Source organism: Passer montanus, unplaced genomic scaffold, assembly GCF_014805655.1.
Source record: "Passer montanus isolate IOZ18808 unplaced genomic scaffold, ASM1480565v1 scaffold14, whole genome shotgun sequence".
Classification (NCBI taxonomy): Eukaryota; Metazoa; Chordata; class Aves; order Passeriformes; family Passeridae; genus Passer; species Passer montanus.
In genome coordinates this window covers 687600-713963 of record NW_024360941.1, presented here as the reverse complement: position 1 = coordinate 713963, position 26364 = coordinate 687600, and the positions used below count along the sequence as shown (strand labels likewise).

Below are 26364 nucleotides of genomic sequence, written 5' to 3'. Positions count from 1 at the left end.
GCTCTCTGAACATTTTATTTTTTTCTAACAATAAAGGTTCTTGTGAGAAGAAAATAAAAGTTTTCCAAGTTCAAGGATTCCACTGGCATCAAAGCAAAACAAACCTAGCCTTAACTAGCTGAAGGAAATTTTTCAAAAGAATCTCAATACTACTGTGTGTTCTGCTTTATCAACACCAGCAACTCAGGAACCCATAAGCACTGGGCCGCTGCTGGCAAGCATCACCTCTGTAAAAATCATGCCAGTAAAATATGCTGAAAGCAGATGCAACCACTGACAGCCATAAAAATCTCTGTGTTACCTGGCAGCAAGTTCAAGGAAATAGCTTTTAGTGTTGTTCACACTACTGGGACCAAAATATTAGGAACAGAATCATTGCAAAGGCAAATCAGTTTCTGTCCTCTCTGGTTTTCTTCCACTCAGAATGTACTCTCACTTCACAGGCTTCTCGTCCTATTAATATATTTCAAGAAGATGATAAAAAACTTTCTAATTGTTTACCTGAAACCACTCCAAGCAGGCAAGCATAATTAATCTTAATGCAAGTCAGCAATTCAGAAAGGAAATTATCCTGTTACACCTATTGCTGACTATGTGTTCCTATGTGTTCTCTGCTTCCGTGTACTGAATGGCAAAATGGCCAATTAAAAGAAGAAAAGAAAAAAAAAATTCACAATCCATACCAAAGGTATTCCAAGGATATTGGGTGATTTGAGAACAACATTGGAGCCAAAAATAAAAGGGAACAATGCACACTTTTCTAAAGATCTTTATGGTTTGCAGCAAAATGTTTCGCTGCTTAGCACCTGTTGTCACTTTACCTTGGTCAGGCAGACAAGGCAGAGACACCAGCACAATTCTAAGCCCACTCACAGAGAGGAACAGAGCCCTCACTTTCAAAACAAATCCACATCATGCTGTGGTTGGGGGCATGCACCTCCTGCAAAGTCCAGCACTGGAAATCATTGAGTTCCTCAAAAGGGGAGATAAACTTTTGACCTCCATAGGTTTTCTTACAGGAAGATGGAATTTATAACAATGAACTAAAACACATTTATGGCACAAGTCAAGTGTAAAAATGCACAAATGTGCCAAGAGGAAGTAGCACAGTTCTGTTTACTAAGAGCCATGGGTCCAGAGCAGAAACTTACAGATGTTCCACCTTCAACTTGTAATTATGAAAGGCACACCTCCCTGCTCAGGCTTCCTTCTTGCCTTGTATGTTTAAGGTATACAGGCTTACAGAAGCACTACTCAGGATCGTGCCAGTACAGTGACGAAGCAGAAAGCCAAGTTATCTCTCCCTCTCAGGTTTGCTGTGTTAGGGCAGGAGCCTGCCACAGCAAAATGAGTTAACACAATTCAATAACAATCCATGCTACTTCTTGGACTTGGCAAGACAACAGCAACTTTTTAACCACAGCTCTCTGACTAGTGTGTAAAAAACCTAAAATAATTTAGTTGTTACAATTATATTAACTGTTAATTGTTAATAAAACTAACTCAAAAGTATAATATTCTCTTCTCTCCTGCTCGGGGGTATCTGAGGTTTTACAAAAGATTTTGTGAATGCAAGTGAGATTGATTCTTCAGCAGTTTAACTCTTCAACTGTTAGCCAACAGCTAAATTTAAGTTACAATCCAAAGGTTTACTGGAATATAAAGACTGTCAATACTTTAAAACTTTTATTTGTTTCACATGCTCCAGGAAAGCCTTCCAATTGTGAGCTTGTTCAAGGGCATCATTTGTTCAGTTCCGCAGGCAAACTCCACTTGTATTGCCAGAATAGTCTTTCTATATAAAAACTCTCACAGCAAGAAATCCTACACTTCACCAATATACAATCCAGGCAACTTGCAAAAATGAGCTAGAATCAGAAGGATAATGGGCACAATTGTCTTTCAGTAGTAGTTACTGACACAAAGAATCTAGCATATTTTTATTACCACACAGCTTTCCTATCTTAAAAAAAAGACAAGTTCTTCTAAGGCATGCAAATGTTTAAATAAATAAAACCATGTCTGCCATATGCTTGGAGACTACAGTAGAGGTACCAGGGGAGAAAACATTTGACTATGCTTCTAAAGCTAAATGGCAAAAATGACATAAGAATTTGCCTCGTACTTTTAGCACTAATCTAGCGATGCTATGTATGTTCTCACACAAAAAGTAGATAACACCATTATGTTTAGCTCACAATTAACTGTCATGGTCTAACGTTAGTGTATGCACAGGCAATTCAGTATTGCATCAAAATTTGACCTTTTTTTTTAAGGAAAGGCAAAAGATAAAGAAGTCATTGATTTCCCAAAAACTCACCATGTATAGCAAGCCAGCACAGTTTCAAACAGAACAAATTTCAGGGCAAATTTTCCAACTGCTAGGAAAAAGTGCTACATTTTGTTCAGAGATAATGAGTCAAAGTCCCAACTACATGCTGGGCCTCCTGCACGCAGATAGCTATGATTGTGTCTTGCTTCCAAACTTTCCTCTGCTAATTAAATGTAATCTCACTTGATATCATGGGTAACACTTTCTTAGATTATGTCTTCACACGCCTTGAGCCTGTATCACCACTCTCACAAGCTCTTATCTTACCTGCTCTGTTTCAGTTCCACATGGAATTGCCTCACCTGGACATGCCCTTTAGGATCACCTTAGACAAGAATTTTCTGGCCACATGGTTTAACATGCAAAGCATTCTTATCATACCATCACCGAGTCCTTGACTGAGAGATACCTGCCTATACTAATAGGAAGTCTTATGATCAATGCCTACAATGGCAGGTTAGGGAAGATGGGTTCCCAAAGCTCCTCAGTGCTCATAATGCTAACTTCAGCTGGTGAATGCTTCCTTACCAACACAGCACTTCCACAGTTAAAGCTGACTCCTTAAAACACACTGGTGTGTGTACACATGTATTACAATGGAGTGATATTAAGCCAGAAGCACTTATTGTACACATTCACAAGTGCATTCAAAACTGTTTTTTTAATTCACTACAATCACGGAATTATTAAGGCTGGAAAAGACCTGCAAGATCATCGAGTGACTAAACACCACCATGTCAACTAAACTATAGCACCAAGTGCCACATCCAGTCATTTCCAGACTCCCAGGGATGGTGACTCCACCCCTTCCCTGGGCAGCCCATGCCAAAGCTTAACCACCTCTTCAATGAAGAAATTCTTCCTAAAGTCCAGCCTGAATCTCCCTGGCAGAGCTTGAGGCCATCCTCTGTTGTTGTTTGCCTGGAAGAAGAGACCAACACCCACTGGGTTCCAAGCACCTTTCAGGCAGTTGTAGAGAGGAATAAGGTCTCCCTTGAGCCTCCTTCTCTCCAGGCTACACACCCCGAGATCCCTCAGCCACCCCTCAGAGGACTCAGTCTCTAAACTCTTCAGCAGCTTCACTGTCCTTCTCTGGACATGCTCCAGAACCTCAACATCCTTCTTGTGAGGGGCCCAGAAATGGACCGAGGACTTGAGGTGCAACCTCAGCAACTTGATCCAGGTCTAACTGGCCTGCTATCCATGACACAATGAAGTCCTAGCTCTACTTTCCAAATTAATTAATAAGATCAGGAAAAGGCACTGTTTCTTGAAAGCTGTTTGAATGAGGTTTTAAAGATACAGACATTCTTACAGAGCACCCATACCAGCATCTACTTACAAGTCTTTATTTGGCCACTATATTGTATTGCCAAAAGGACTGAAAAAAATGTCAGAATTTCTAGGTCACTCATACCCAACTTTTGACTAGTGCAGACCTTTGTAGTCTCTTCTGGAAGTACCCCAAGGTTGTTTGTCTTTACTCAATCCTATCAGAGCATTAGAAGTGCAACCATAACGTACCAAAAATATGGACATCTGTTGTGTACTGCATTACCTGAAACACCCAAAAGCACTATTCTGCTAAAAGCCTTCCTTGATGCCCTCTTTCCTGGTGCTTATTCTGATGCAGATACAGTGCATGACCATTCTGCTGGGGTGGCAGAGATTTAGTGTAAAACTGACCTACCCCATTAGGCTGCAAAGAGCCCATAAGTAAGATGGCAATGCCAAGCCAGCATGTCTGAGTAGAAGAGTTTGAGAGTTTGTCTGTAAACCCAAATATAGTTATAAAATTTTTACCAAAAAGGATTACTAGAACAAGAGGTCAACAAAGCCTTGTTCTCAGCAGCACATAACAAACACCACAAACATACCAACTACACTAAATATGCCATGGGAGAAAGAGAGGGAGAGAAAGAACACCTCTCTCATGTCTGAGGGAAACTACTGCTCACAGTAATATCGGATCAGGATGTGGAGAACTGCATCTTTAAAAAGTCAAGTATGCTACTCAAACATTATAGAGCTAAACAAGATTCCCATCAGGCTAATTAAAATTTGGAGATCTTTTGCAATGAAACCCTCAGTAGGCATCAAAAAGCAGCATCTATATATAATAAATAAAGATATGCAAGGGAGGAACAGCAGCACTTGTGAATGAATTCTTTGTTAAAAAGAAGTCTTAAAATGATGTATATCAAAGCAATCTTAATAATCCTTCAATGTACAGTTTAACAGAGCAACTGATGCCTTAGATGGTACTGAGAGCCTGCAAATCTGAAGACTTAAGCTTGACAGGCATCAATGCATCATTATAATCTTTTTGAAGAGAAAACATAGCTATAGATTTCCAAAACTCAGTTTCATGCCAGGATCAAATAAAACCACATTAGCAGCAGTTTCTCCAATTTTGCTTCTCTTGGCTTCAGTTTCTGTAAAGGTTTGTATCCCATTTAGTGGAGTAAAATCCCAAAAATAAAACCAGAACTCAAAGCCAAAACCCTTACAGAGTACAATCCAGTTTTTACCAGCACCACCATACAGTTTAGACCCAGTGAAGTTTTATGAAGAAAAAAAGGAAACCATGTACATAAAGTTAAGTTTCTTCCACAGGCTTTGTCCACATATTTTTCATCAATCTAATAGGATTCACTTCTTTTTCAAAGCACATATCATCAATCACCACGGCTCAATAAACAGACTAAAACAGCTGTTACTGGAAGTCAATTGAAAACATTGTTTTGATTGAGACAGATCAGAGGAAAAAGCATCTGGATGTTCCACGAGTTTCACCAGTGCCATCCTCACATCAATATCTCACTGGTATAACCTTGCCCTCTACCATTATTTCTACTTCACCTTATGGATTGTAAGTTTTTCTGTCTTTCCTTTCTTCCTTTGACCTTCCATGTTCATTAAAGCAGAGCCAGAGAGAAAGAAACAAATTACAGCATTAGGTCCTAATTCTTAGATTAGTTTCAGATCAGGTGGACTCTTGTACACACATACTCCAGCAGAAGTAAAGTACCACAGACAATGTGAAAACCATCATTTGACTTCACTCCTTCAGGTATTTAAACCTTTTAGAAAAAATGTTGATTGGAAGGGTTTGTCTTCTAGAAATTATGATATAAAACCAGCATAGGACAGAGACATGGGTCTACACTGCATGACCTAACACTACTACCTTGGTGTATGAGAGATCTCTTTGAATGGACAATTTATTATCACTACCTCTTCTCTCTGAAAATGAAAACAAAACTAAGACCTCATGCTTCCCCACTAAGATGAGCCCTAGATCCTTCTTACTGCTTATGGGAGAATAAAAACACTGTTGTACTAAAGGAAAATGTAACTGACGCACAGCGTCAGTTTCACATTGATCAACAGAAAACACCTGGGCAGAGAGGGCACTGCCAGATTCTCAAGTCACATTCAGTTCAACCACAAGTAATAGAGTGGCATACAAAATTACACAACCAGTTTTATGCATTTTTTTCTTCTTACTGTCACTGTAGGAGACATGTTAATGCTAATCACAAAACCAATCAAACAGCCCAGGGAAGAGAAAAGTTAGACTGAAATAAAAATCTCCAAATACCATCAAGTACGCCTCAGCCTTTCCCAGTTACAAGAAACCACATATCCCAACCTGGCAAACTCCTATACTGGCAGGCTGGCCTTATGCATGACCTCCCAGCAGACAGTGGGCACCTGCCAGCACCTATGTATTTGCCCACATGGAGTGATTCAATCAAGTCGAGTTGCCACCAACACCCTTGTGCAACAGAAAGGTTCACATGACCTTGCTAATAGCTCCTCAAAGATGAGAGACAGCAACACAGTATTCACTTTGTCAGGGCACACTGTATTCTCCCGTTACCCGGGCCCCCAAGTTGCCGAGACCTCTACCTTCCTCTGGCATCCAAAGCGAACGCCAACACAGCCTTCGGCGATTCGGTGAGTGACGCAAGGAGAAAGAAATAATCAATGTTAATTAACCTGTTAAAGCAGAAGTCCGAACCCAAACTCGGCACACAGACACAGGGTCCCGCAGGTGACAGCCCCACGCAGGAACACCTGGCACTCGGTCAGGCGTCACACTCGGGAGGAAAAGCCTCCCGGAAAATAAAAGCGCGTATCCCATGCTCTCACCTCGGCACTCGTCCGCTCACACAGCCCTGCGCCAAGCCTGGGTCCTTTCTCTCCCAGAAGTTTGCGGCCAACGCTGCCCAAGGGTCGTCCTACAAACCAACAGCGGAAAAGCCGAGCCAAAAAGATAAAGGGGATTAGGCGGGCATTACTTCCACTGACCTATATACTGCCCTCAGCCCGCGGCGGCCCTGCGGCAGACGGCAGCTGCTCGGCCGGGGGTGACACCGGCCTGACAGCCCGCCCCGCCTGCCACAGGCCGAGCGGCGGCGCGACAGCCCCGAAACTCCGTGCGGGGCCCGTCCCAGCCGCCGCCGCCCGCTCACGGCTCCCGCCCCAGCGGGACCGGCCCCTACCTGGCGCGGGTGGCGGCGGAAAGTTTCTCCGGGGAGGGGCCAGGCGGGCTCCACTCCCTCTCCGCCGAAACCACCGGCTCCGGGGAGGAAGGAAGGAAGAAAGGAAAGAGGGAGGCAGGGAGGGAGGTGGCCACCCAGGTAAATCGCCGTCCGCGACGGGACAGCGGGGCCGTCGTTAATCCCTCGGACGGCAGCGCCCTCACTCACGCCCGCCCGCTCCGAAAGCTCCGGTTCCTCAGGCGGGCATCGGACCCCGCGCCCCCACCTCCCGCTCCCTCACAGCGCGCTGCCCCCGCTCGGCACCGGCCGCCGGGTTTGTGTAAGTGGGGCCGGGCCGTGACTCAGAGCGGCGGGGAGGAGCCGCGACCTGCCGCGGGAGGCCCGGCCCGAGGCGGCCCTTGCCGCCCGCCGAGACACGGTTCGGGGGATAGAGCCTGACTTAAAAAAAGATAACCCTGCAATTAAGAAAGCTTCCTGCCATCTCTGCCTGCCTACATGGAAAACCCACAAGCCAGAAGTACCATTTTAAATCTATCCCGATCTTACAAATGAAAATTAGAGGTAGTTCCCTAATGATACAAGCTGCAAGGTGATCAGTGGCCTGGAGCACTTCTCTGAGGAGAAGCTGAGAGAGCTGAGGTTGTTCAGCCTGGAGAAGGCTCTGGGGAGACCTTGTTATAGCCCTCCTGTACTAGGGAGCATCTCTCATGAGCAGAGACTGCAGGAGCTGGGCCTTTTTAGTCCAGAGAAGAAAAGATTGGGAGAAAATCTCATTAATACATACTGATGCATTAAAGGCAGGTGCCATGGGAATGGTGCCAGACTCTTTTCAGTGGTGCACAGCTGCAGGACAAGGAGCAATGGGCATAAACTGAAACACAAGAAGTTTCACCTCAGCGTGAGGAATAACTTCTTCAGGTTGAAAGTGGCAGAGCACTGCAACAGAGGTCATGGAGTCTCTGTCTCTGGAGATCTTCAAAACCCATCTGGAGGAGTTCCTGTGTCATCTGCTGGAGGTGAACCTACCTTGGCAGGAGAGTTGGACTAGACGATCTCCAGAGGCCCCTTCCAACCCTGTCAATTGTGTGATGCTTGAAGTAGGCTCATAAAAAGAGCGAGAGGGACCTCTTGTATGGGTGCATAATGATAGGACAAGTGGTAAGGCTTGTAAACTAAAAGAAGAGAGCTTTAGATGAGATGTTAGGGAAAATCCCATATTCAGAAGGTGGTAAGGCACTGTAACAGGTTCCTCTCAGCTCTGGATGTTCCTTCCATGGAAGTGTTCAAGGCTGAGTTGTATGTGGCTTTGATCAACCTGGTCTAGTGGGTGGCATCCCTACCCATGGTAATAGGTTGGAACTGGATAATCTTTAAGGCCTCTTCCAACCAAAACCTTTCTGTGATTCTGTAACACTATATCGTTCTTATTTTTAAATACCTCACTGTAACTGTGAGAGACTGCTGTGGTGAATAGTTGAGCGTAGTTCAATATGCCACTATGTTTTCTTCTTCTTTTTTTTTTAAGGCTTCAGATAAATTAATTAGATTGTAAATGTTTTTATTATGGTTTCACAAAAGACTTGAAATAGGAATAGATGCTGGCCCATTAGGGTAGCAGCTCATTTAAATAAATGTATAGTATAATCTCCCAAGTGTAATGGTGTTGTCTCTGAGCTCAGGAAGCATTCTTTCCAAAGCTCTATGTAATTAAAGGATAATTTACTGAGATTTCTAACTAACTAGACTCACACAAACTAACTCACACCTGGGTATGCCAGAGTTAAGGTTTCCCAACCCAGGATAAAACTGTCATCCAAAAATCCACTAAGAAATAAAACTGATGTAACACAACTGAGGTTCCTCTACTCCTCCACTTAGGAAGACTGGAAGAATCATTGGTTCTTGTACTATATCTTGGCACACATTGAAACTAAATCTAAACTTTAAGGAGAAGGGAGTACTGCCATTTCCAGGGACTATAATTCCTCCCTCACATGCTGTTGTTTATTGGTTTTGGAACTGCAAGATGAAATAGTAAGGCCATATAATTCTTTATTGAAAATGCTATGGCAGAGGTGCTTGGTGCTCAGCAGAGCTAGTAACACCATCCCCTCACAGTCTGAATCCAGAATCTACTGCCTGGATGTCTGAGCATGCATGTCTCTCTTTGGAGAGCTGTTTTCCAACGTTAGATCTGGTATTTCTTTACATAAATCCCGGAAGCAGCTTCCAAGTGCTGCTATTGAGCCTGGGTGCAGAGATGGATGGCATTTGGCTGCTGTTTAGGACAGCAGAGCAGAAGCCAACTTAGGAATTTGGTAGAATTATCTAGAGGACTTTAGAAATTGAGAAATACTTCTCAGTATTGAGAGGATACTTCTGTTTAAATTGTTTGGTCTCAGAAGCATGGGAAGCATCAGCCAGCACAGGGAGGAAAGATGCCCTCAGTGTGAAACCTCTCCTCCTAAGCAGATCATTAAGCAGTGAGCCTCTGAAGCACTGCCTCTCGCAGATGCCAATAGAATCTATTTTGCTTCTTTCTGTTGTTGCTCTAAGCATTTTAAAAGTACTCCATAATTATTTTTGCTGTGATAATTAGGTTGAATCCAAGATAGCCGTCCTTTTACATCCCTATCTCTTAATCATTTGATAAGCTGTTCTATCACACAGAGTAAGAAGAGATGGAAGTGTAAAGATGGCTTATCACAAGCTCACACTAATCCTGCTACTCACCCTCTTTGTTCTGGAGGCATTCTTAGCTCCTGAGAAATACTTCACCCAAGTGTAAGAGTTAGAGGCACAGCACGTGGACCCAAACACAGCTGACTGACAGCATAATTGCAAATACTGAAGGTAACATGAGATTTCACTACCAGCACTTGCTGGTCTTGAATGTTGTATCATTGATACAGTTGTGCAGTACCTCCAGTGAAGTTACTAATAATTACAACTTTGTATTTACAGTAGTTAGAGAACACAACAACATTTATGCTTATACTTTTGGTCACAAGTTTTACTCCACAGAAAAATCGGGCTTTCTATTGAAATTCCAGAAAGTTTCTGCTTTCTGTGCCCCTGGGCATGCCTGCAGCATCAGAAAGATATTTTCTGTTGCAGACAAAAAATGACCAAGTGTATCTACAAAGGTAAACCAGACAGCTTTTAGAAGAGCTCTCTTACAGTAGATTTCTATGCCATTTTTTCATGTTATGTATTTTATCCATTTGTCCATAAATGAGTGTACTTTATGCAAAGAATTGAATTACACTCTCCAATTATTAATCACAGGTGTACTACAAAGAGAAAATCCCTAAGATAGAAGTGGTTTCATTTGAAGAAACCCAAGTTACTGTCAACAAACCAGAATGCTCACTGTAAGTTAAGTGACCTCTGAACTGCCCCATTTAACACAGATTTTTATTCAATTTGATCTAGATACCACCTCAGTAAAACAAACCTATACCACATTTGCTTCTTAGCAAGAGATCTGATTTCCAGGAAAGGTGTTAGAAGATAGACATTTCCCATGTAAGAATGAAGAGAAATACAGCCATGTTATATGCCTTACTGCAGCCATCGTTCCTTATCTTCTCTGAGCAACAGGAAAAAAGAAAGTTTGCATTAAATCTTCAGAACGGTACTTCAGAATTTTCTCTACACATACCCTAAAACCTTCATACTAAGAAAGGAAAGCACGCTAAATGCCTATGAAAAACCCTTGGTTACTTCTACCTAAATCATATGTCATCTGAATGGTATAAGGCACATTCATCCCTTAATGTTAAAAGATATCCCCAAGCTTTTTTTGAGATACAGTTCTGCAGATATTTTGCTGCAACACACAATTTCCAATGTAGTACCATTCTAAAATCATTAGGACAGATAAATGTTGCATTTACATGGATACAATCCAGACACTTGGCTGGACTGGTAACTAATGCAAGTATGTAAATAGATTGGAAATTAAAACATTACCTTTAAGTGTTTGTACTTTGATAAACAAAAAAAAAAAAATTAAAGATTTCATAATCTATCTTAATTGGTATATTTTGATTTACCTGTTTCAAGACAACACTTTAAATAAAGGAAAATTTGTTTTAAAAGTTATATAACAGGATTTATTTGAAGAGATTTACCTATGACTATCATAAGTTAGTGATTTATGAGACAAACCAAAATAAGTTCACTGCCCCTTTAATAAAATTATTTTTCCTCTTTAAAACCAGATTTGGTTATCTATGATCCATTATAAGGGCCTGACAGTAATTTTGAGAATACGTTAATTCACTGTGCTCCAAAAGTCAGTCCTCTCACAGTCTGTAATTTCTCATGCACTGTAAAATGTCACAGGTCAGCACTGCTAGCAAAAGAAGTAATCTTGTCTTCCTCCACCCATTCTGTTCCTCCCTACATTTCCATCTTCCCTGATCTATAGAGCTGTTTAATAAATGAGATCAGTTCCACGATCCAGCTTAAAATTAACCCCCCCTTTTTTGTGCTTACATTTAACATGGATCAGTTTTTTGATCTGCTTCACCTGCCACCACATAAATCCTTACTCTGGCACAGGAGAGGGAGCAGCATGAGGGCAAGAATGAACTGGGGCACCATAAATTAGCACAGAGAATATATAAAGCAGAAAGTATGATTTAAAAAATGTCTTTTAACAGATAGGCATCTAGAAAGAATTGTACTCTGTTGCTTGTGAGGGTGTTTTTTTGGGTTTTTTTGAGATTATGTGCCCAAAACACACAATATATTATCTGAGAACATGCCTATGTCCTCTTAAGGTCCTTACCTTTTCTCTTTGTGCTTTAAAGACACAGAGCTGAACCATGGACTTGTGCTGTAAATCCTTCAAACTGTGTCTTTGGGGAGGAGGAAAGCAACTGACAACTTAGGAACTGACAACTGACAACTGACAACTTCTGACAGAAGCAAGACAAGACCTCCTTCCTTCTCCACAGGCTGCTAGTTTTGCAGGATAGAATTTTTTTCTGTCTCTTATAGATTTCTTTCAGATTTGCTAAACCATCTTTGCCAGAGAAGATTTATGTCTGAACCATAGCAAATCCCTTACCTTAAGAATACAGCTGGAGGATATTTAAGAAAAATATATCCCTAGAGGCTGAGTAGCAGTAGATATATAAAGGCTCAGTCCTCCTCTTCTAATTACAAGTTGTACTCCAAGGTCCAGGGGAAGATTTGTCCAAGAACTACATAACACATTTTTTTTGTGAAAATTAGGTTATCAGCATTACTCTGCCGTACTGGTTATAAAAACTGTGATTATAGCAAACATGGCATTTGAGCAAATAGAGCCAAAGCTATTTTTCTGTAACTATCTGTGTCACATCATAATCAATAGTAAAAAACATCCATGTTTTCTAGCACTACCCCCTCAAAATTCATGTCTGAAAACCTGAATTTAATAATTTAATTGTTTCAGATTTGTAAAAAAAAAAAAGAATGTTGACAGTTCACCCGCAGGGAAAATGTTAGTAGGCCACAACAGCAGTGCTGCACACTGGGTCAAATACAAGGCCTCTTCCTAGCTAATTATGATGCAATCTGTGGAGATTCCCTAGAGAAGCACTTGCTTATTAATACCTACACAGTGTTCTCTGTTTCCATAACATCTCCCTTAGTATTCACCATTATATTGCCCTTCCAAAGTCACACCTCTCTCTGCTTTCATAAAAATCTCTACTTTGTCCTCCTGATAGACCTTGCGGTAGACTCTAATCGCTGAGCTACTGACAATGGGGAATAGGTTAACCATGATATGGGAAAATCCCAAATCCCACAGTCTGAGTTACACAAAGCCTATCTACCAAATGTGAAATCAGTCATACTGGAATTTTGCAATTCTTTAATAATTGTATTTAATTTTTAATTTTTTTCTGAGCCAGTATAAATTTTCATCTGCTGGAAACTGAGGGAAGAAAAAATAAATTGTCATACTGTACAAGCCCCCTGCTCTCTGAATCCAATGACTGTGCAGCTGCATGCCTGGGATGCAGAGACAAAGAGGCATGGAAGTTCATATAAGCTGGCATGTCTCTCTTATATTACTTGAAATACAATGAAATAATATTAAGAAGCATTCTTGTATGAGTATGTGAATGCTGATTTTCTCTGTGAATAGGCTAATGCTAGACAGGAGATGAACCATTCAGCTGCAAGGCAAAAAAATCTAAAAATCAGAGAGTAGTTGTTAGTAGTGTTTTGTTTCTCTGCAAGGACTTTTTTGTTCCTTGCTTTGGTCTGCAGTAAAGTGATTCTTCTGCATTTTCAGATATTTGCATGGCCAGTAGCTGTTACTTTCTACAGAGAAAATAAGAGACAGAAGTAAGACTTGCCAGGGAAGAAAGCTTTGCTTTGCATTTCTTGCAAATGCAAGGATATACAGAAAATAAAGGTTTATTTCCTGAAAACTGAGTTGGTTTTAATGTTTTGCATTGTAGCTTATTTTCTCTTCAGAGTTTGTGGGTGACAAGAGTTAAGAATCTTAAGTATAAAGTTTTTGTAAAATATTTTGAAAAAATTGTTTTTTAACTTTTTTGCCAATAATTTGATTTATTCCAAATACTTAGTTCAAGAGAAAAGCTGAGCACCCATCTTTGTGTGCAATTAAACACTTCAAACTCTCAGAGTAGACAGCTGGAGAGAGACAAAGCCTCCAGAATGACTACCAGCCAAATCACACATGTAAAGCCCCATATTTTAAGGTTCCTCCTTGTTCTGAAAGGTATTCAATAGGAAGTTTACTGAAATTCTTATAAATTTGCTGAATTAGAGATCAATGGCTGTTGGAGATTTGGGGGTCAAATATCTGCATTGGTAGGTGCCTAAATTATTTGAAATAAAATCCTGTTGGGATATTTTTCAAAAGCATCTAGCAGGTGAGAAGCACTCATAACCCTTTGCATTTTAAAATCATTGGATAAAATACAAAGACCAGGTTCCAAGTCTCTTTCTCACCCTTTGAGAGTTAGTTCCTATCTGCCAGCTGATACAATCATCCTTCTTTTGCTTACTGTTCCAGGATTGTGCTCTTTGCAGTATAGTACTCCAGCTCCAAAAGACTCCCTAATTTCTCACTTTGCATAAATTGATGGGTAAGAAATATTGATGCAAGGAAGGGAAGGTGAGTTTTAATTTTTTTGGCTGAGTTAAAATTAAGTCCTGATCTTTTATATTGCAGGCAAAGTATCTATTAATGTACTTTATCTAGAGCCAACAGCAGCTCCTCAGCAGATGCGTTCTGAAGGAAGCTCTCTTTTGTTCTTTCTGAGAGCAGTTTCTAGATTGTGGGTGCTCTCTAAAAAAAATCTTCTAAAAAAATCTTCATTTACAGCCCTAATTTGTACCCTTAATCTCCAGAGAGTACAGAACTGCAGTTACACTGCTCTGCATGACACAGCCCTTTGGCTGGCCCAGAGCAGCTCCCTGCTCAGTGCACTTGTTGGATGGCCTGTGTAGGGGCTACACTCCATGAGGGACACGTAGCTCAGGGTGAATCTCACTCCAGCACCTGAAAGTTAGGCACTGCCACTGCTGGTGGGAGTCTGGCCATTAACTCCCTTGCTGAAGGCAAAATAGAGAACCAGAAATACTCAGAATTCAAGGGAATTTGTCTTTCAGCTGCCTTTTTGGGTATTTCTATTGACTTTTTTTTTTCCTTTTGCTGTTTTTTCTTATATTTCTCTCCCCGAAATGAGATTCTGTAGTACTTTACTTGCATTAAGGGAAACTTGCATATGGTTGTCATTTACCAATACAAATGCTAACAATACATAGTTACTATCTGAAATAATTTGGATGATATATTAAGTTGTTATTAATTTTGAATTTGGACCATTACAGTTCAAGAAATGTGCCCTAAATGTAGAGCATGAGTTATATACACTTGTCTCTGAGAAATCAGTTTGCACAATCAAGAACTTACATATTTAGAATGTAAGCTGCCAGATACTAGTGTCTTGAGATTCTTTATCAAAATAATTATTTAAGTTTAAGCTTGACACCCTTGTTTTTAGAAAATAAGTTTTAGAGACTCTGTCCTTTAAGATGTAGTCACTGGAAATGGCAGTCCTGATGGAATTCAACGTTTTTTATTTGTTGGCCCTGACAGCTGTGTATTAGTAAAATAAATAAATTAAATAAACAGAAACATCTGTTCCAGTCACTAGAGGCTTATTGCTGGAGTTATCTGCATCAGATGGGAGGAGATGTTCTAGTAGAGGAGCTTGGCTTTCCAGAGCAGAGATTAGTGAAATCAGTAGGAATAAATATGTAGAATTGTGTGACCTGTGGGAAATATCTCACCTGCCAAATGATGTCGCTAACTAGTGTTAGTTTGAAGTCCTCTAGCATCTATTCTGCATTATTCATACAAGTAGAAATCCCATTATATTCCAAGTGCTAGCAGAGTCTCAGTCTGTATCTTATTAACAGGAAAATCTGTAGCTTAGCTGAGAACTTAAGCCTGTAAGATTTTTCTTTTCATTCATTATTATTGGATCCAGGATACCTTACTCCATATATGTGTAAGAAGAATATAAATGTGTGTGTGTGTGTGTATATATATATATATATATATATATATATGACTATACACATAATTTTTTTTGTGTGTGTGAGTGCACTGGATAGTTATCATGCACAGAAAGCAAGAAAAGGCAACCTAATAATGGCCCAGAATTCCAACTCCATTAATATCTCAATAAACCTGAGAGAGCAGACAAAATAGGTATCCCTCTGCAAGTGTTCCTATGCTGGTATTCCTACATGATAAATTAATCAAAGCTCTGGTACAATTTTCAAAAAGATTATGCAAAATAAATTCATCAGCTGGACATGTGTAACTTGCTAATTTCATGAAATTAACATGGGAAAGTTGTATACAGTTGTAGGAAAAAAGTGGCAGAATGAACTAGAATGTTTCACTTTTTGATTGTAATCTGCAAAGTCAAATTGAAGTTGCTTGCTGGGTTTGCAACTGTATCCAGGAATACATGATAATAATAAATAATAAAATAGAAATGAAAACAGAATCTCATGTTGGAAGAGATCTCTGGAAGCCACCTTGGTTAAGACCTTGCTCAGAGCAGGATCAATTAATCCTGGTTGCTCAGGGCTTTTTCCAGCCCAGATTCACATGCTTCAAAGGTTTCTAAGAATGGAGATTCCACAGGCTCTCTGGGCCACTTTTCTAGTATTGGACTACCCTCATAGTAACAAAGTTGTTTCTGATACCTCGTGGGAATTCCTGTTTTCTAACTTACTCCCATTGCCTCTTGTCCTATTGCTCTACCCCTTCAATAAAAGATAAGGGCATGCTGCCAGCTCACATTCAACTCAATTTCAAACACACTCCACCAGTATCTCCAAATCCTTTTATGTGGAGCTGCTCTTTACCCATCTGGCTTCTAGCCTGTCCCATTGCATGAAGTTATTCCATCCCTGACACAGGACTTTGCATTTGCCCTAGTTAAACTTTATGAGGTGACCATCAGCCCATTCATCCAGGACACAGAGGTCCTCTAGAGAGCAGGTCCTCCCTGCTCTCTAGCCATGCCCTCCAGTTTGGTGTCACTTAGAAACATGCTATACATACAATCCATCCCATCATCTGGGTCTTTATTAAAGATGTTATGCAGTATTGATCCTAGTATCCAACTCTACCTGAAGGCTCTGCTAGTAAGTGACAGTTAGCTGGATTTTGTACTATTGATCCTAAATAGTTTCCTGAGGCCTTTTTTATGGTTTTTTTTCTCTTAATTTCAGTCAGTAGAGTCTGTGGCACCTTTATTACCATAAGCACTGGAGTGCTGCCAATGAAGAGATCTGTTTGCAGGTTTAAAGCACATGAGTAAGCAGCACATAGTGGTAGTGTGAGGGATAGTAACTGAAGCCTAGGAGGGAGGTCTCAGGATGAAAGGGCAGTAAATAAAATGAAGGGCAAGGCTCACTGAGTATAATTGAAATGGAAAAAAAGTACTTCTGTCACTTCCTTGGCTCAGAAAGTTTCTGAATACCTTGCTGCAGAAGAGAGACATTACTCAAGCTATTTTTATACTTTTCCTGGAAGTATGGACTATTTGCAATTGCAGAAGATGGGATGTCAGGCTGGACAAACCCATCTGGGGTTCACTTTGTGAGCCATTATTGCTTACTTGACTTTCATCTCTTTTCACATTAAAAACATGAAAGTATCAACAGGTTAAGAGGTAGTGATATAGAAGTTGGAGAAAAGAAGATGTTAGCTTTGTTTTGATAACCAGGAGAATATTGAGAGGGTTGGAGGTTCCCACTATCTTTGTAATTCTTTAAAAAACTCAATTTATTGCAAATAACTGTTACAGTTCTGGGAAGTATTGTATTTACCAGTTCTCTGAAATTTAATCATTGAATGTTCAGCCAAGTAAGTCAGATGGATGTGTGTGGGTAAAAGGGATATGAGATAATTTGAAGGAGCATGAATTTGCCAGCAAAGGCTTCCTCAGCTTTGCGTGAGGGTACTCTTTACTTTTCAATTTCTGTCTCAGTCTGCTAGATAATCTTCAGTCTTGCTGAAGTCAAAGTTGTTAACTTTAAAGTATAGTGCAGCCAATATTTGATTACTAATTGGTTGGCATTTATCTCTCCACTATTCTCAATTTTGTATTACTTCTGGTTTCCAGTAATAGTAATATGTATGGACATCACAAATACAAATATCAAGAATTGCAGCATGAAGATATTTGTGTAATAACTAAATTTGATAATTGCAGCTATTTGAAGTAAAATTATAAATGGTTCATAGAAAATAATTTTGGTTTCAAGGATAATGAGCTGTATAATTTAGTAGCACTTGGAACTAACTTCTTTAAAAGTTGCTGTGGCTAATGCTTTTCTCACACTAATTTCATGCTGTTGAAACTCCACCAGCATTAATGGAGTTAATCCTAATTTTCATTTACATAAAAGCAAAGAAAGCTCAGCCTCAGTGATTTTTTTACATTATGTTTCAAGGGTGCTTGAAATTGCTAAACCCACTTAATTCCACATAAAAATAAAGCTCAATGCAGAGAAATCTAATTGTTCTTATGTCACACACAAAACTCTGTGGCAAACAACAGAACAATGAAATTCTGTTCTTTGACATTTTAGATTTGCAATGCTCAGTGAACATTCAGAGGCTTTTTGAGCTGTATTTTTATCAATGAAAAGTCTGTGAAACTGCTTAACTAAAAATTAGCTTGCTTTAATGTTAGCTTGTCCACTAGTTTCCACAGATGATGGAAGTGCTTAACTGCCTGTATCAAAGGGAAGAAAAAGCATTTGATTTTGAAGACGTAAATCGAATACTTAGTTTCTTACTCTTTGATCAGCTTTGCTTATGTGGGCATATAATCTGACCCCTTTGCCATCCAATTTTCAATCTCTTTCCCCTCCCTCCCCTTAGTATTGAGCTTTTACCAAGGCCAGATTTCCTCCTCCCCTTCCCCATTACTCCCCCCTCCAGGGAATAGTCATGCCTCCTGCACTTTTCTCTCTAGTGTTTAGAAACCCCTCTGAAATGTTAAACCCTTAGGAAACACCCACTGCTTCTAACAGCAAGTGCTTTTTTTTTTTCTTTTGTTACTAGGCTGCCACTCTATGGCCGTGCACATAAACTACAGCCTTAGTTCCACTGCAATAAGTTGTACTGGAGGAGTTTCTGGGAATGAGTGAGAGAACATCTGGGCTTCATTGTCCTACAACGCGAGTATGAATACTTTAGAAGACGACAAAGGAAAAATCTACCATATTGTGTGTAGGCATCTACCAGAGTGATATCTTAAATACGTTACAGATATTTTTTTGATCATTAATAATGTGCATCCTGTCATGCCCTAATATAGACCCTGCTTGTCCTGGCAGTTTAAAATAATGCTAATTTGTGTTAGATTTTCAAAGGAAAGCAAAAGGATAATGCTTTTCAAAATACTCTGGCCAGGAAAACAACTAAACACTTAGACTGACCCATGCCTGGTACCCTCCCTAAGTATGAAGTTTTGATGATTTTGAATCTGTGTAATAAGAAGAATTCATAGAAGTAAATCAAGTGTTTTAAGAGTAGATGTTTATATGTAGCCAAAAACAGTGGCTTATAAATGGGTTAAAGGGGTATTCAACTTTTCTTAACAATGGTTTCACTTACACAAGGTTAGAATATGCTGCCTAATAAGTTATTATATAAGTCATTGTTTTCATAGCTGCATCTGAAAATGGAGAGGATTGCAATTTAGCAGATCTGCCTGTGAGTAGAGTATGTGAGGAAGTTGTAGATTTGTCTGCCTGTAAGCACTTTTACTTGAGTTCTACCAGTGTCAAAACCTTTCAGAGCCAAAAGTCATGTTCAAAGGTGTGGGAGTGGCACTCCATATGTGTGTATTCCTCACCCTTGGACAATTTTGCGTGCTTCCATTCAGAAAGTGGAACAAAAGCAAACTTGAGATGTGTTCCTGCCTTCATTTTTAGCACACCCAAGTTAAGAGGAAAACTCCAAGGTTGATGGAGATCAACCTTGGAGATGTTAACTTCTAAAGAACACAGTCTCTGGTTATGACTTGTCAGTGACCATCAGTTACTACCTAAAATATTGTAAGGGCTACAAAATTATACTATTTTCTGTATAAATAATGTCTACCATTTGAAAGTGATCTGAAAACCTGAGTCCAAAGTAAATTCATTCGAGTGAATAAAAGAGGTCTTATTGGCCAGAGAAGCCCAGTAGATGGAAAAGCAGCTCAGAAGTTTTAATAGGTGTTTTGCTTTGAATATTCTCCTGAATGCACTCCTGGATTTGCTGGAGGGCAGAGAGAAAGAAGGATTATTAAAAATTAAACAGCTTGCTCTTAGTAAAATAAAAATCCATTGTACAGTTTTCATTGATTCAGTTTCATTAAACTGAAACAGGTGCTGACCTTTGGCTGTGTTAGTAACATTGTTCCAGACAATCTCTTCAGCATTTTAATATATTTTGTTAATGTAGGTTAATATTATAAGAAGGGACAAATCTTCTTAGAATGGTATTTTCCAGGATCTTCAGCCATAATGCAACTTTGGTTTCTAAACAGAGCCAGCTGTTAAAAGTGCTAATTAGTTCTGCCAAGAAGGTAATAGTGCCTATGTCCTACTAATCCAAACTGTTATATATATATTAAGAGGTTCTCAATGCTACAGTTATATCCCCCCATTTAGGAATATTACAAGAAAATTTTACTGTGAACAGGAGGTTAAGAAAGAAGGGGAGATCATAAAAAAATATAAATTAGGTTCTTAGGAAGAAGCTGGACAAGAAACATCTTGGGCATAGGAAATAAACCAGTATAAAAGGAGATATAAGATTACCTCATTTTCTAAAGTATTTCTACAGCAGTCAGTGCACGCAAGAGCAACATAAGTGGTGTGACTTAAAACCATACTGAAGTTCCAAGTGGCAATATTGAAAGATGATTAAAGCATTTTCAAAGAACAGAGATGCTGACCAAATAGCCAGAGGCTGGAACGCAGAAGAGACTGAGTTTGCCTGAAGCACGATGCAGGCAGCGCAAGATCTCTCTCTGTATTTTATTTGTTGCAGCAGAAGCACCAAGGTCCCCAGCTACCATCGGTGCCACGTAAAAATCTGCAAAGTGCTGCAGTGCTGCAGTCTTTGACACCTAACACATGCAGCTGAAATGCTCAAATCTACCAGCCAGGCTAAAGAGTGAGAATTAGAGTGGTAGACAATGAAAAAATATCAACACATTCTCTGTCGGGTGACACTGTGTCAGGCAGATGCACATTAAAATACATATGCAGAGATACAGAGCTAGCAAAAGCCAGGTTAGTTTTCATTTGCAATAATTAATTTAACTGTTGGTTCATGAAGGTGAATTGAACTGCAAACCAAACCTGGTACGGTAACAGTTAACACTGGTTTTGAGCTGCTGTAATAAACTGAACTATTTCCTGCATATGGAGCTCCTAAAATGTCCATTTTGTACAAAATGTTGTATTTTTTTCCCCTGAAACTTTTGGAAAACTTTGTCACCACCTACCATAATTTTTCTCCAGCATTATTCCTAAATGGTTGGAAATGCCAGTGCACCATATTCCAGATATGGCTGCAATGGGGCTGCAACAGGACTCTACAGGAGATTATTTATTCTGCTGAATTCCAAATATGAGCCATGGCTGTTCTCAGAATGCCACTGTTTCTTTGGTTTTACAATGGCATCACATAACAAGCTTGTATTTAATTGCATATTTTTCACCTGTCTGGTTTGGCTCTGCTTCTGAGACCATAGGTGACCCAAACTGATATGTTTTTTTAAAACAAAATAATATGCCCTCAATATTTTGGAAATGTAAAAATGTCTTAGAAACAGACCTTTTCTTCCCTGTGCATCTAAATTAATCAAAAGGAGAAAAGGCCTATATAATCTAATTAATGTTATTGTCAAGACATGAAAATATAAATAACAGCTTTTATCTTACATTTATTTTCTCTTGTTCTGTTTGCTAGAAATTAGCCAGTTAAACACATTCAGTGTATTTATCTTATCATAGTGTCCAGGTGATTTAGTTATATCCAGAATCCTGTTGTGGCAACACAGAAAGTGCCTAGAGGACCCAAAAGTACATTTCCCAGTCTTCCTGACTTTTGCCAGTAAAGATGATGGGTAGCATCTTTGAACTAGCAAGGGGTAGGGAGGCTGAGTTAATTACCTGCTTCTCCCATTCCTCCTGAAATGCTGTTTCACTTTTCTGTATTTCAGTTTCCTCATCTATTATATTTCCTTCCTCTTGTCTTTTTTGTCACTTGTTTCCTTTTTGGTGCTGTTGCTTAGGTTTTTGTTGGTCTTTTTTACTTATTTGTTTGGCTAATAAGCTATTCAGTGTAGGAACAGGGCATCTAAACTGTCCAATATGAACTGGAAGCTCTTTGTGTCAGTATAATCACACTAATAAATTCTTCAGCTCAGCTACTCTAGCTCACTTTATTTCACTAGACATAGCTCCTCACAGCACTTCCTCCTCACTAATACTCTGTTTTTGTGGGAATGAGCAGATTAAAATGAGTGTGCTGGACACCTGCTGCCACCCTTGTAAAACAGTGGAAGTCATGGTCCAATCCAATCAAGAGCACAACCCTAAGAGATACTGAAGGTACTATCCCCTTGAGCTGCCCAGTGCTCTGCTCTCTCTCACCTCAGATCAAGTTTTTCATTGAAATAATCTTCTGTCCTGATTCTCCTGCTTTGTTTAATTATGTGTACTGTTTATACTATTTCTTTTCATGTTCTGTCTATAAGGCAACCATTTCTTTTCCTGTTGGCTTCACTGCAAAAATCTTATCCTGAATATGCATGGAATCTAGCACAACCTTCAGGCAGTGGTGAATCTCCAGTACTGTTACTTATAAAAGATATTTTGGGGACACTGTACACACAGTAGTAAATTTATTGAAGTGTAAAGAGAAAAATGGCTCAGTACAATGCAACACTTCAGGAACACATTTTGATATAGCTCTCAATCACACACAAACATGAAGTTATACTGACTGTCATAAAAGAATTGGATGTGATAAATTCTGTGAGCAGTATATTAAATATAAGGCTCAAAAAGCTAGCCACTTTCACAGTGCCAGCTTCAAGAAGCTGGCTTGAGTTTTCTTCAGTCTTATATTTAACAAATTGCCACAAAATTATGCGGGTGTTCTTTTCTTTCCCTTCAAAATACAGCTTTTTGAAACATCATCCTTTATTATTCTCATTTCCTATCCCAGTGAATAAATATTCATATCTCAGAATTTCCCACAGCTGGCAGAAATTGGCAGCCCTGTTGTTTGCTAGAAGAGAGGCAAAGGACTCAAATGGGATGGCCCCATTTCCCCACAACTGTGATCACATCAAATCAATCTGCAGGTTTGGAAAATATGTAGTTTTCCACTGAGTTACTTTAACATTTTATGTGTTCTGTGGATAATGTGAGGATTTACATGCCTGACCCAAAACCAGCTGAAGTTTGTAGAAAGACTTATTGTAACTCTTTGGAATATGTGTCCTCTTCTGCTGACAGAGATTAAAATAGATGTAAAGAAATACCTGTGCCAGGCTTCTGTGCCTGTTTACAATACAGGAAAAGCATTCCTATTTGTACTCTTTTTTTAAGAGAGGAAACCCAATTCTGATGTAGAAAGGAGCTGACAAATTAAGTAAACAATGCAGCAGGGCTACAGGAGAAATTTTACACTGCATATGTAGAAGAAGGAGAACTGAATTCACAGCCTTAGGGAAGGATAAGCAAGACTGCCTTTAAACCATCTTTGAGCTCCACAGATTCTGGGTTGCACAGCAGTCTGAACTGACTTCGACTGGTGCTGAGATTCTGGCTCTAACAGCACTTGTTTGCCATGTTCTGCAAGAGACCTTTGGACAAACAGCCTTTATATTCCTTATACAACACCAAAAAGGACTTCTACCATTGCAGAACACTCCAGCTATCTTCATGAGCAAAAAGTTAGTAGAGCACTCTTGAAGACATTTAAAGTGCAGAAGAACTAATTCAATACTATTGCAATGCCCTAAGGTATTTCAGTGAGGCTCACTCACCTGGAAGCACTGTGCTGATACATCTCTGTTGTCACTGTGCCTGTTCATCACTGAACTTGCTCCCAAGAGTAATATGAGAAATGGAGAAAACATGACACCAGAGGCTGTGGTGAAACCTGCACAGAGTTTCTTGTGATCAGGGTCTGAGTTTTTGTGGACCGTGTGGGTTTATCATAAATGTGCAATAATATTTATTACACAAAGAGCAAATACCCAAACACAGCTTTTTATTGTAGCCAACAAAAAAAGTAATCAGGAGAAAAGTAAGAAATTATTCAAATATATAGTTGATGGCAGAAACAGAGGACTATGATATCAAATGAAAGGCCAGAAGTGTGAAGTAACATCTCAGTGTATCTTTTCATTATTTTAATTTCCTGGATTAACACATGAATAATCAGAAGATGCTTGAGGCATTTAGAAGCCAGAAATAAACTAAAATGTATAGCAGTTTGTTCTGATTATCACTTTCCTACTGCCACCCGTTGCTTTCTGTCTCTCTCACTTCCAACTCATTGATCCTTAAAACTGCTTTTCCTCATTGTATCATGTCACAGTCCTTCACTGATTATACAAGACAGTTCCTCTATATGGTTTCTGATTCTATCATTTTTCCTGAATCCTCATTTCTGATTCTACAATTTCTCCTGATTTCTCACTAGCCTTTAATGAAACTAATATTTCTGCTAACCTCAGGATTTCCTGCTTGAAATAAATTCTCAAGTAGCATGTGTGTATTAGCCAGGCTGAGTGAAGACAGAGGACTGGGAGGCCTTTTAATGAATATTTTCAATATAAAAGGATTCATTTTACAGGACTCTGAAATCAAGACATTAGCAAATCAAAAATTAAATCCTATAGACATAATTTTTAACAGTTTTAACTTAGTTCAATAGAATCTATTTGGTTTTCTTTCTTAGGAGTGCTGTGAACTTTTGTTTTTCCTATTTCTTCTTGGCTCACTGTTTGTATTCTGATATTACTTTGCACAGAAAAAGATTGCCTTTTGCAGAGTTCAGTTACATGTGCTGTTCAAGTGATCCTGACAAAGATGAATGGAAATAAAAAATTGTTCATCCTTTGAATGTGATTTGGATTGCACTGCAGAAATTGTATATCAATATTGGATAGAGCTGTAAGGGGGCTATACACAAGAAATATAGGGTTATATCTGGACATGATTTGTCATTCCCTTCTTGACACCACTCATTCTACATGCGTGTTCTTTATTTATAGGCAAGAAGCATGCTGACATTTCAATATTCCTTCAACTCAACAGCTCAGAGTACAATCACAACGAGAAAAGCAACATGTGTACCCACGAATAGCCAGAGATTAATTTCACTGGATTTTCCAAGTATTGAAAGGTAAGCCACAATGCTAATTTTACAGACTTTTGATAAGGAGAGATGAAATTTTAGGATTAAAAAAAGAAAATACATTTGAATAGCATTCATAAGATAATTAAGAGATTGGGAAAACAGCACACAAAATTCCCTTTACATTTTAGTAGTAACTACAGGAGAAAACAGATGCTGTCCTGTCATGCAACATAATGTTTTATTTTATTTAGTTCTGGGCTTTAATTGCATTACTAGGGACAAAAGTCAATCTTAGCTTATTTCTGTAAATTATGTCTTCATTACTGACAGAAACAGTAATGATTATGTGTACACAAACAGATGCAAAAGACACAAATAAAAGTCATGCTATTGTAATTAGAAGGATGAAAAAGTGTATTAATTGAATTAGGCTTCAATTAATTTCATTAACATGCCAAGGTATTGTGATCATGAGCACATTAGGGACATCTTAACAGTGATGATTTTCCATCTCTCATGCCCTCTGCAAATATATATTTGTCATACATATGAAAAATGTGAAATGTGAAAATTCATAGTTGTTCCCTGAAATTCTTGACCAAGTAATGCTGCAGAATGAACACAATACTTCTGCTGGTAGAAGACTAAGAATGTTGAAGAATTTCAGAATATCCAAGATGAAGATATTTTAGTATTTCAAGCTAACAAGAACCTTTGCACTCTTAAACAAATTCACTTCCCAGGGAAAACAGGAAGTGTAATCAGGCCAGTAAATTTCCAGAAGCCTTGAACAAATTCCAAAAAAAGACCTAAAATAGAAACATTCAGGCATATAAGTTTTCCTGGTTTTAACATACCAGTTGTAATGTTGGCATATGTGAACCTGTACAGAACTAAGCAGTGACTTTCTTTCCGAACAAGACATTTTTCATCAAGAAACAAAAATATAGATCCTACTAGATTCAGCAATCTCTGGTTCAGCCAACTTTATGTCAATATAATTTGGCTTCAGTTGCTAACAACTTGCAAGCTAGAGAATTAATAACTAGACTTCAGTTGCCACCATTCGCTAATGAGGCTGGAACGTGACCTGTACACCTAACCAGCTGTGAATAAAACAGAAAAAGCACCAGGCTCACTTACAACTGTCAAACTAAGGCATTTTCTTTAGTGCTAATGCAAAGATGGATGAGCCCTAGTGCTGCAGCAGTATATCAACATTCAGCCAGTGTAAGCACCAGAGTAAAACAAGACACTGTTTACTCCAGAAGTTCTCAATATATTTTTTTCTTTTTGCTGTGAACATTTCCTGTGTTTTTCTCTGGGACTGGATGATAAACCCATATTAATCCCCTTGGAAGTTTGTATTTACTGTAATTGTGTGAGATGGACCAAGGTCTTATCTGCATATTTTATATTATCCTTTTACAAATTTTTGCATTCCTTTCTCAGTTTTAAATCATTGCTTTCCCAATAGTAATTGTGTATGCCAGAGCTATCAACAGTAGAAAATTCCATATGTTGCTGCACAGATAAAATACAGACAACAGAATAACTCAAACCTACCT

The 26364-nt window shown here is 39.2% G+C and overlaps 2 protein-coding genes across 5 annotated transcripts in view; one reads left to right on the top strand and one right to left on the bottom strand.

Annotated features, from left to right (window-relative positions):
* The window catches only part of FHIP1A (FHF complex subunit HOOK interacting protein 1A), a 79140-nt gene extending 72253 nt beyond the window's left edge, over window positions 1-6887 (bottom strand). For 3 of the 4 annotated variants that reach the window (XM_039700233.1, XM_039700237.1, XM_039700238.1), the window contains exons 1-2: window positions 6844-6887; window positions 6491-6579 (exon numbers count right to left, since the gene is read on the bottom strand). The gene's annotated coding sequence lies outside the window, so the exon portion shown is untranslated. The remainder of the gene's footprint in view (window positions 1-6490; window positions 6580-6843) is intronic. The other variant, XM_039700236.1, reaches the window with a different exon arrangement.
* Window positions 1129-24770, top strand: LOC120497873. Its single transcript, XM_039699838.1, has 4 exons — window positions 1129-1311; window positions 6471-6981; window positions 18479-18646; window positions 24754-24770. The coding sequence occupies exons 1-3, from the start codon at window positions 1129-1131 to the stop codon at window positions 18562-18564; spliced, it is 780 nt and encodes a 259-aa protein (XP_039555772.1). The 3' UTR covers window positions 18565-18646; window positions 24754-24770.
* Window positions 24771-26364: the final 1594 nt, after the last annotated feature.

Bases quoted from the DNA above. Each gene is read 5' to 3' on its own strand.
- LOC120497873 (XM_039699838.1), top strand. From the start codon at position 1,129: ATGGGTCCAGAGCAGAAACTTACAGATGTTCCACCTTCAACTTGTAAT. The intron at 1,312-6,470 runs GTTTGCTGTGTT...GGAAAATAAAAG, and splicing joins AAGTTATCTCTCCCTCTCAG to CGCGTATCCCATGCTCTCAC. The intron at 6,982-18,478 runs GTAAATCGCCGT...TTTTGTTACTAG, and splicing joins GGAGGGAGGTGGCCACCCAG to GCTGCCACTCTATGGCCGTG.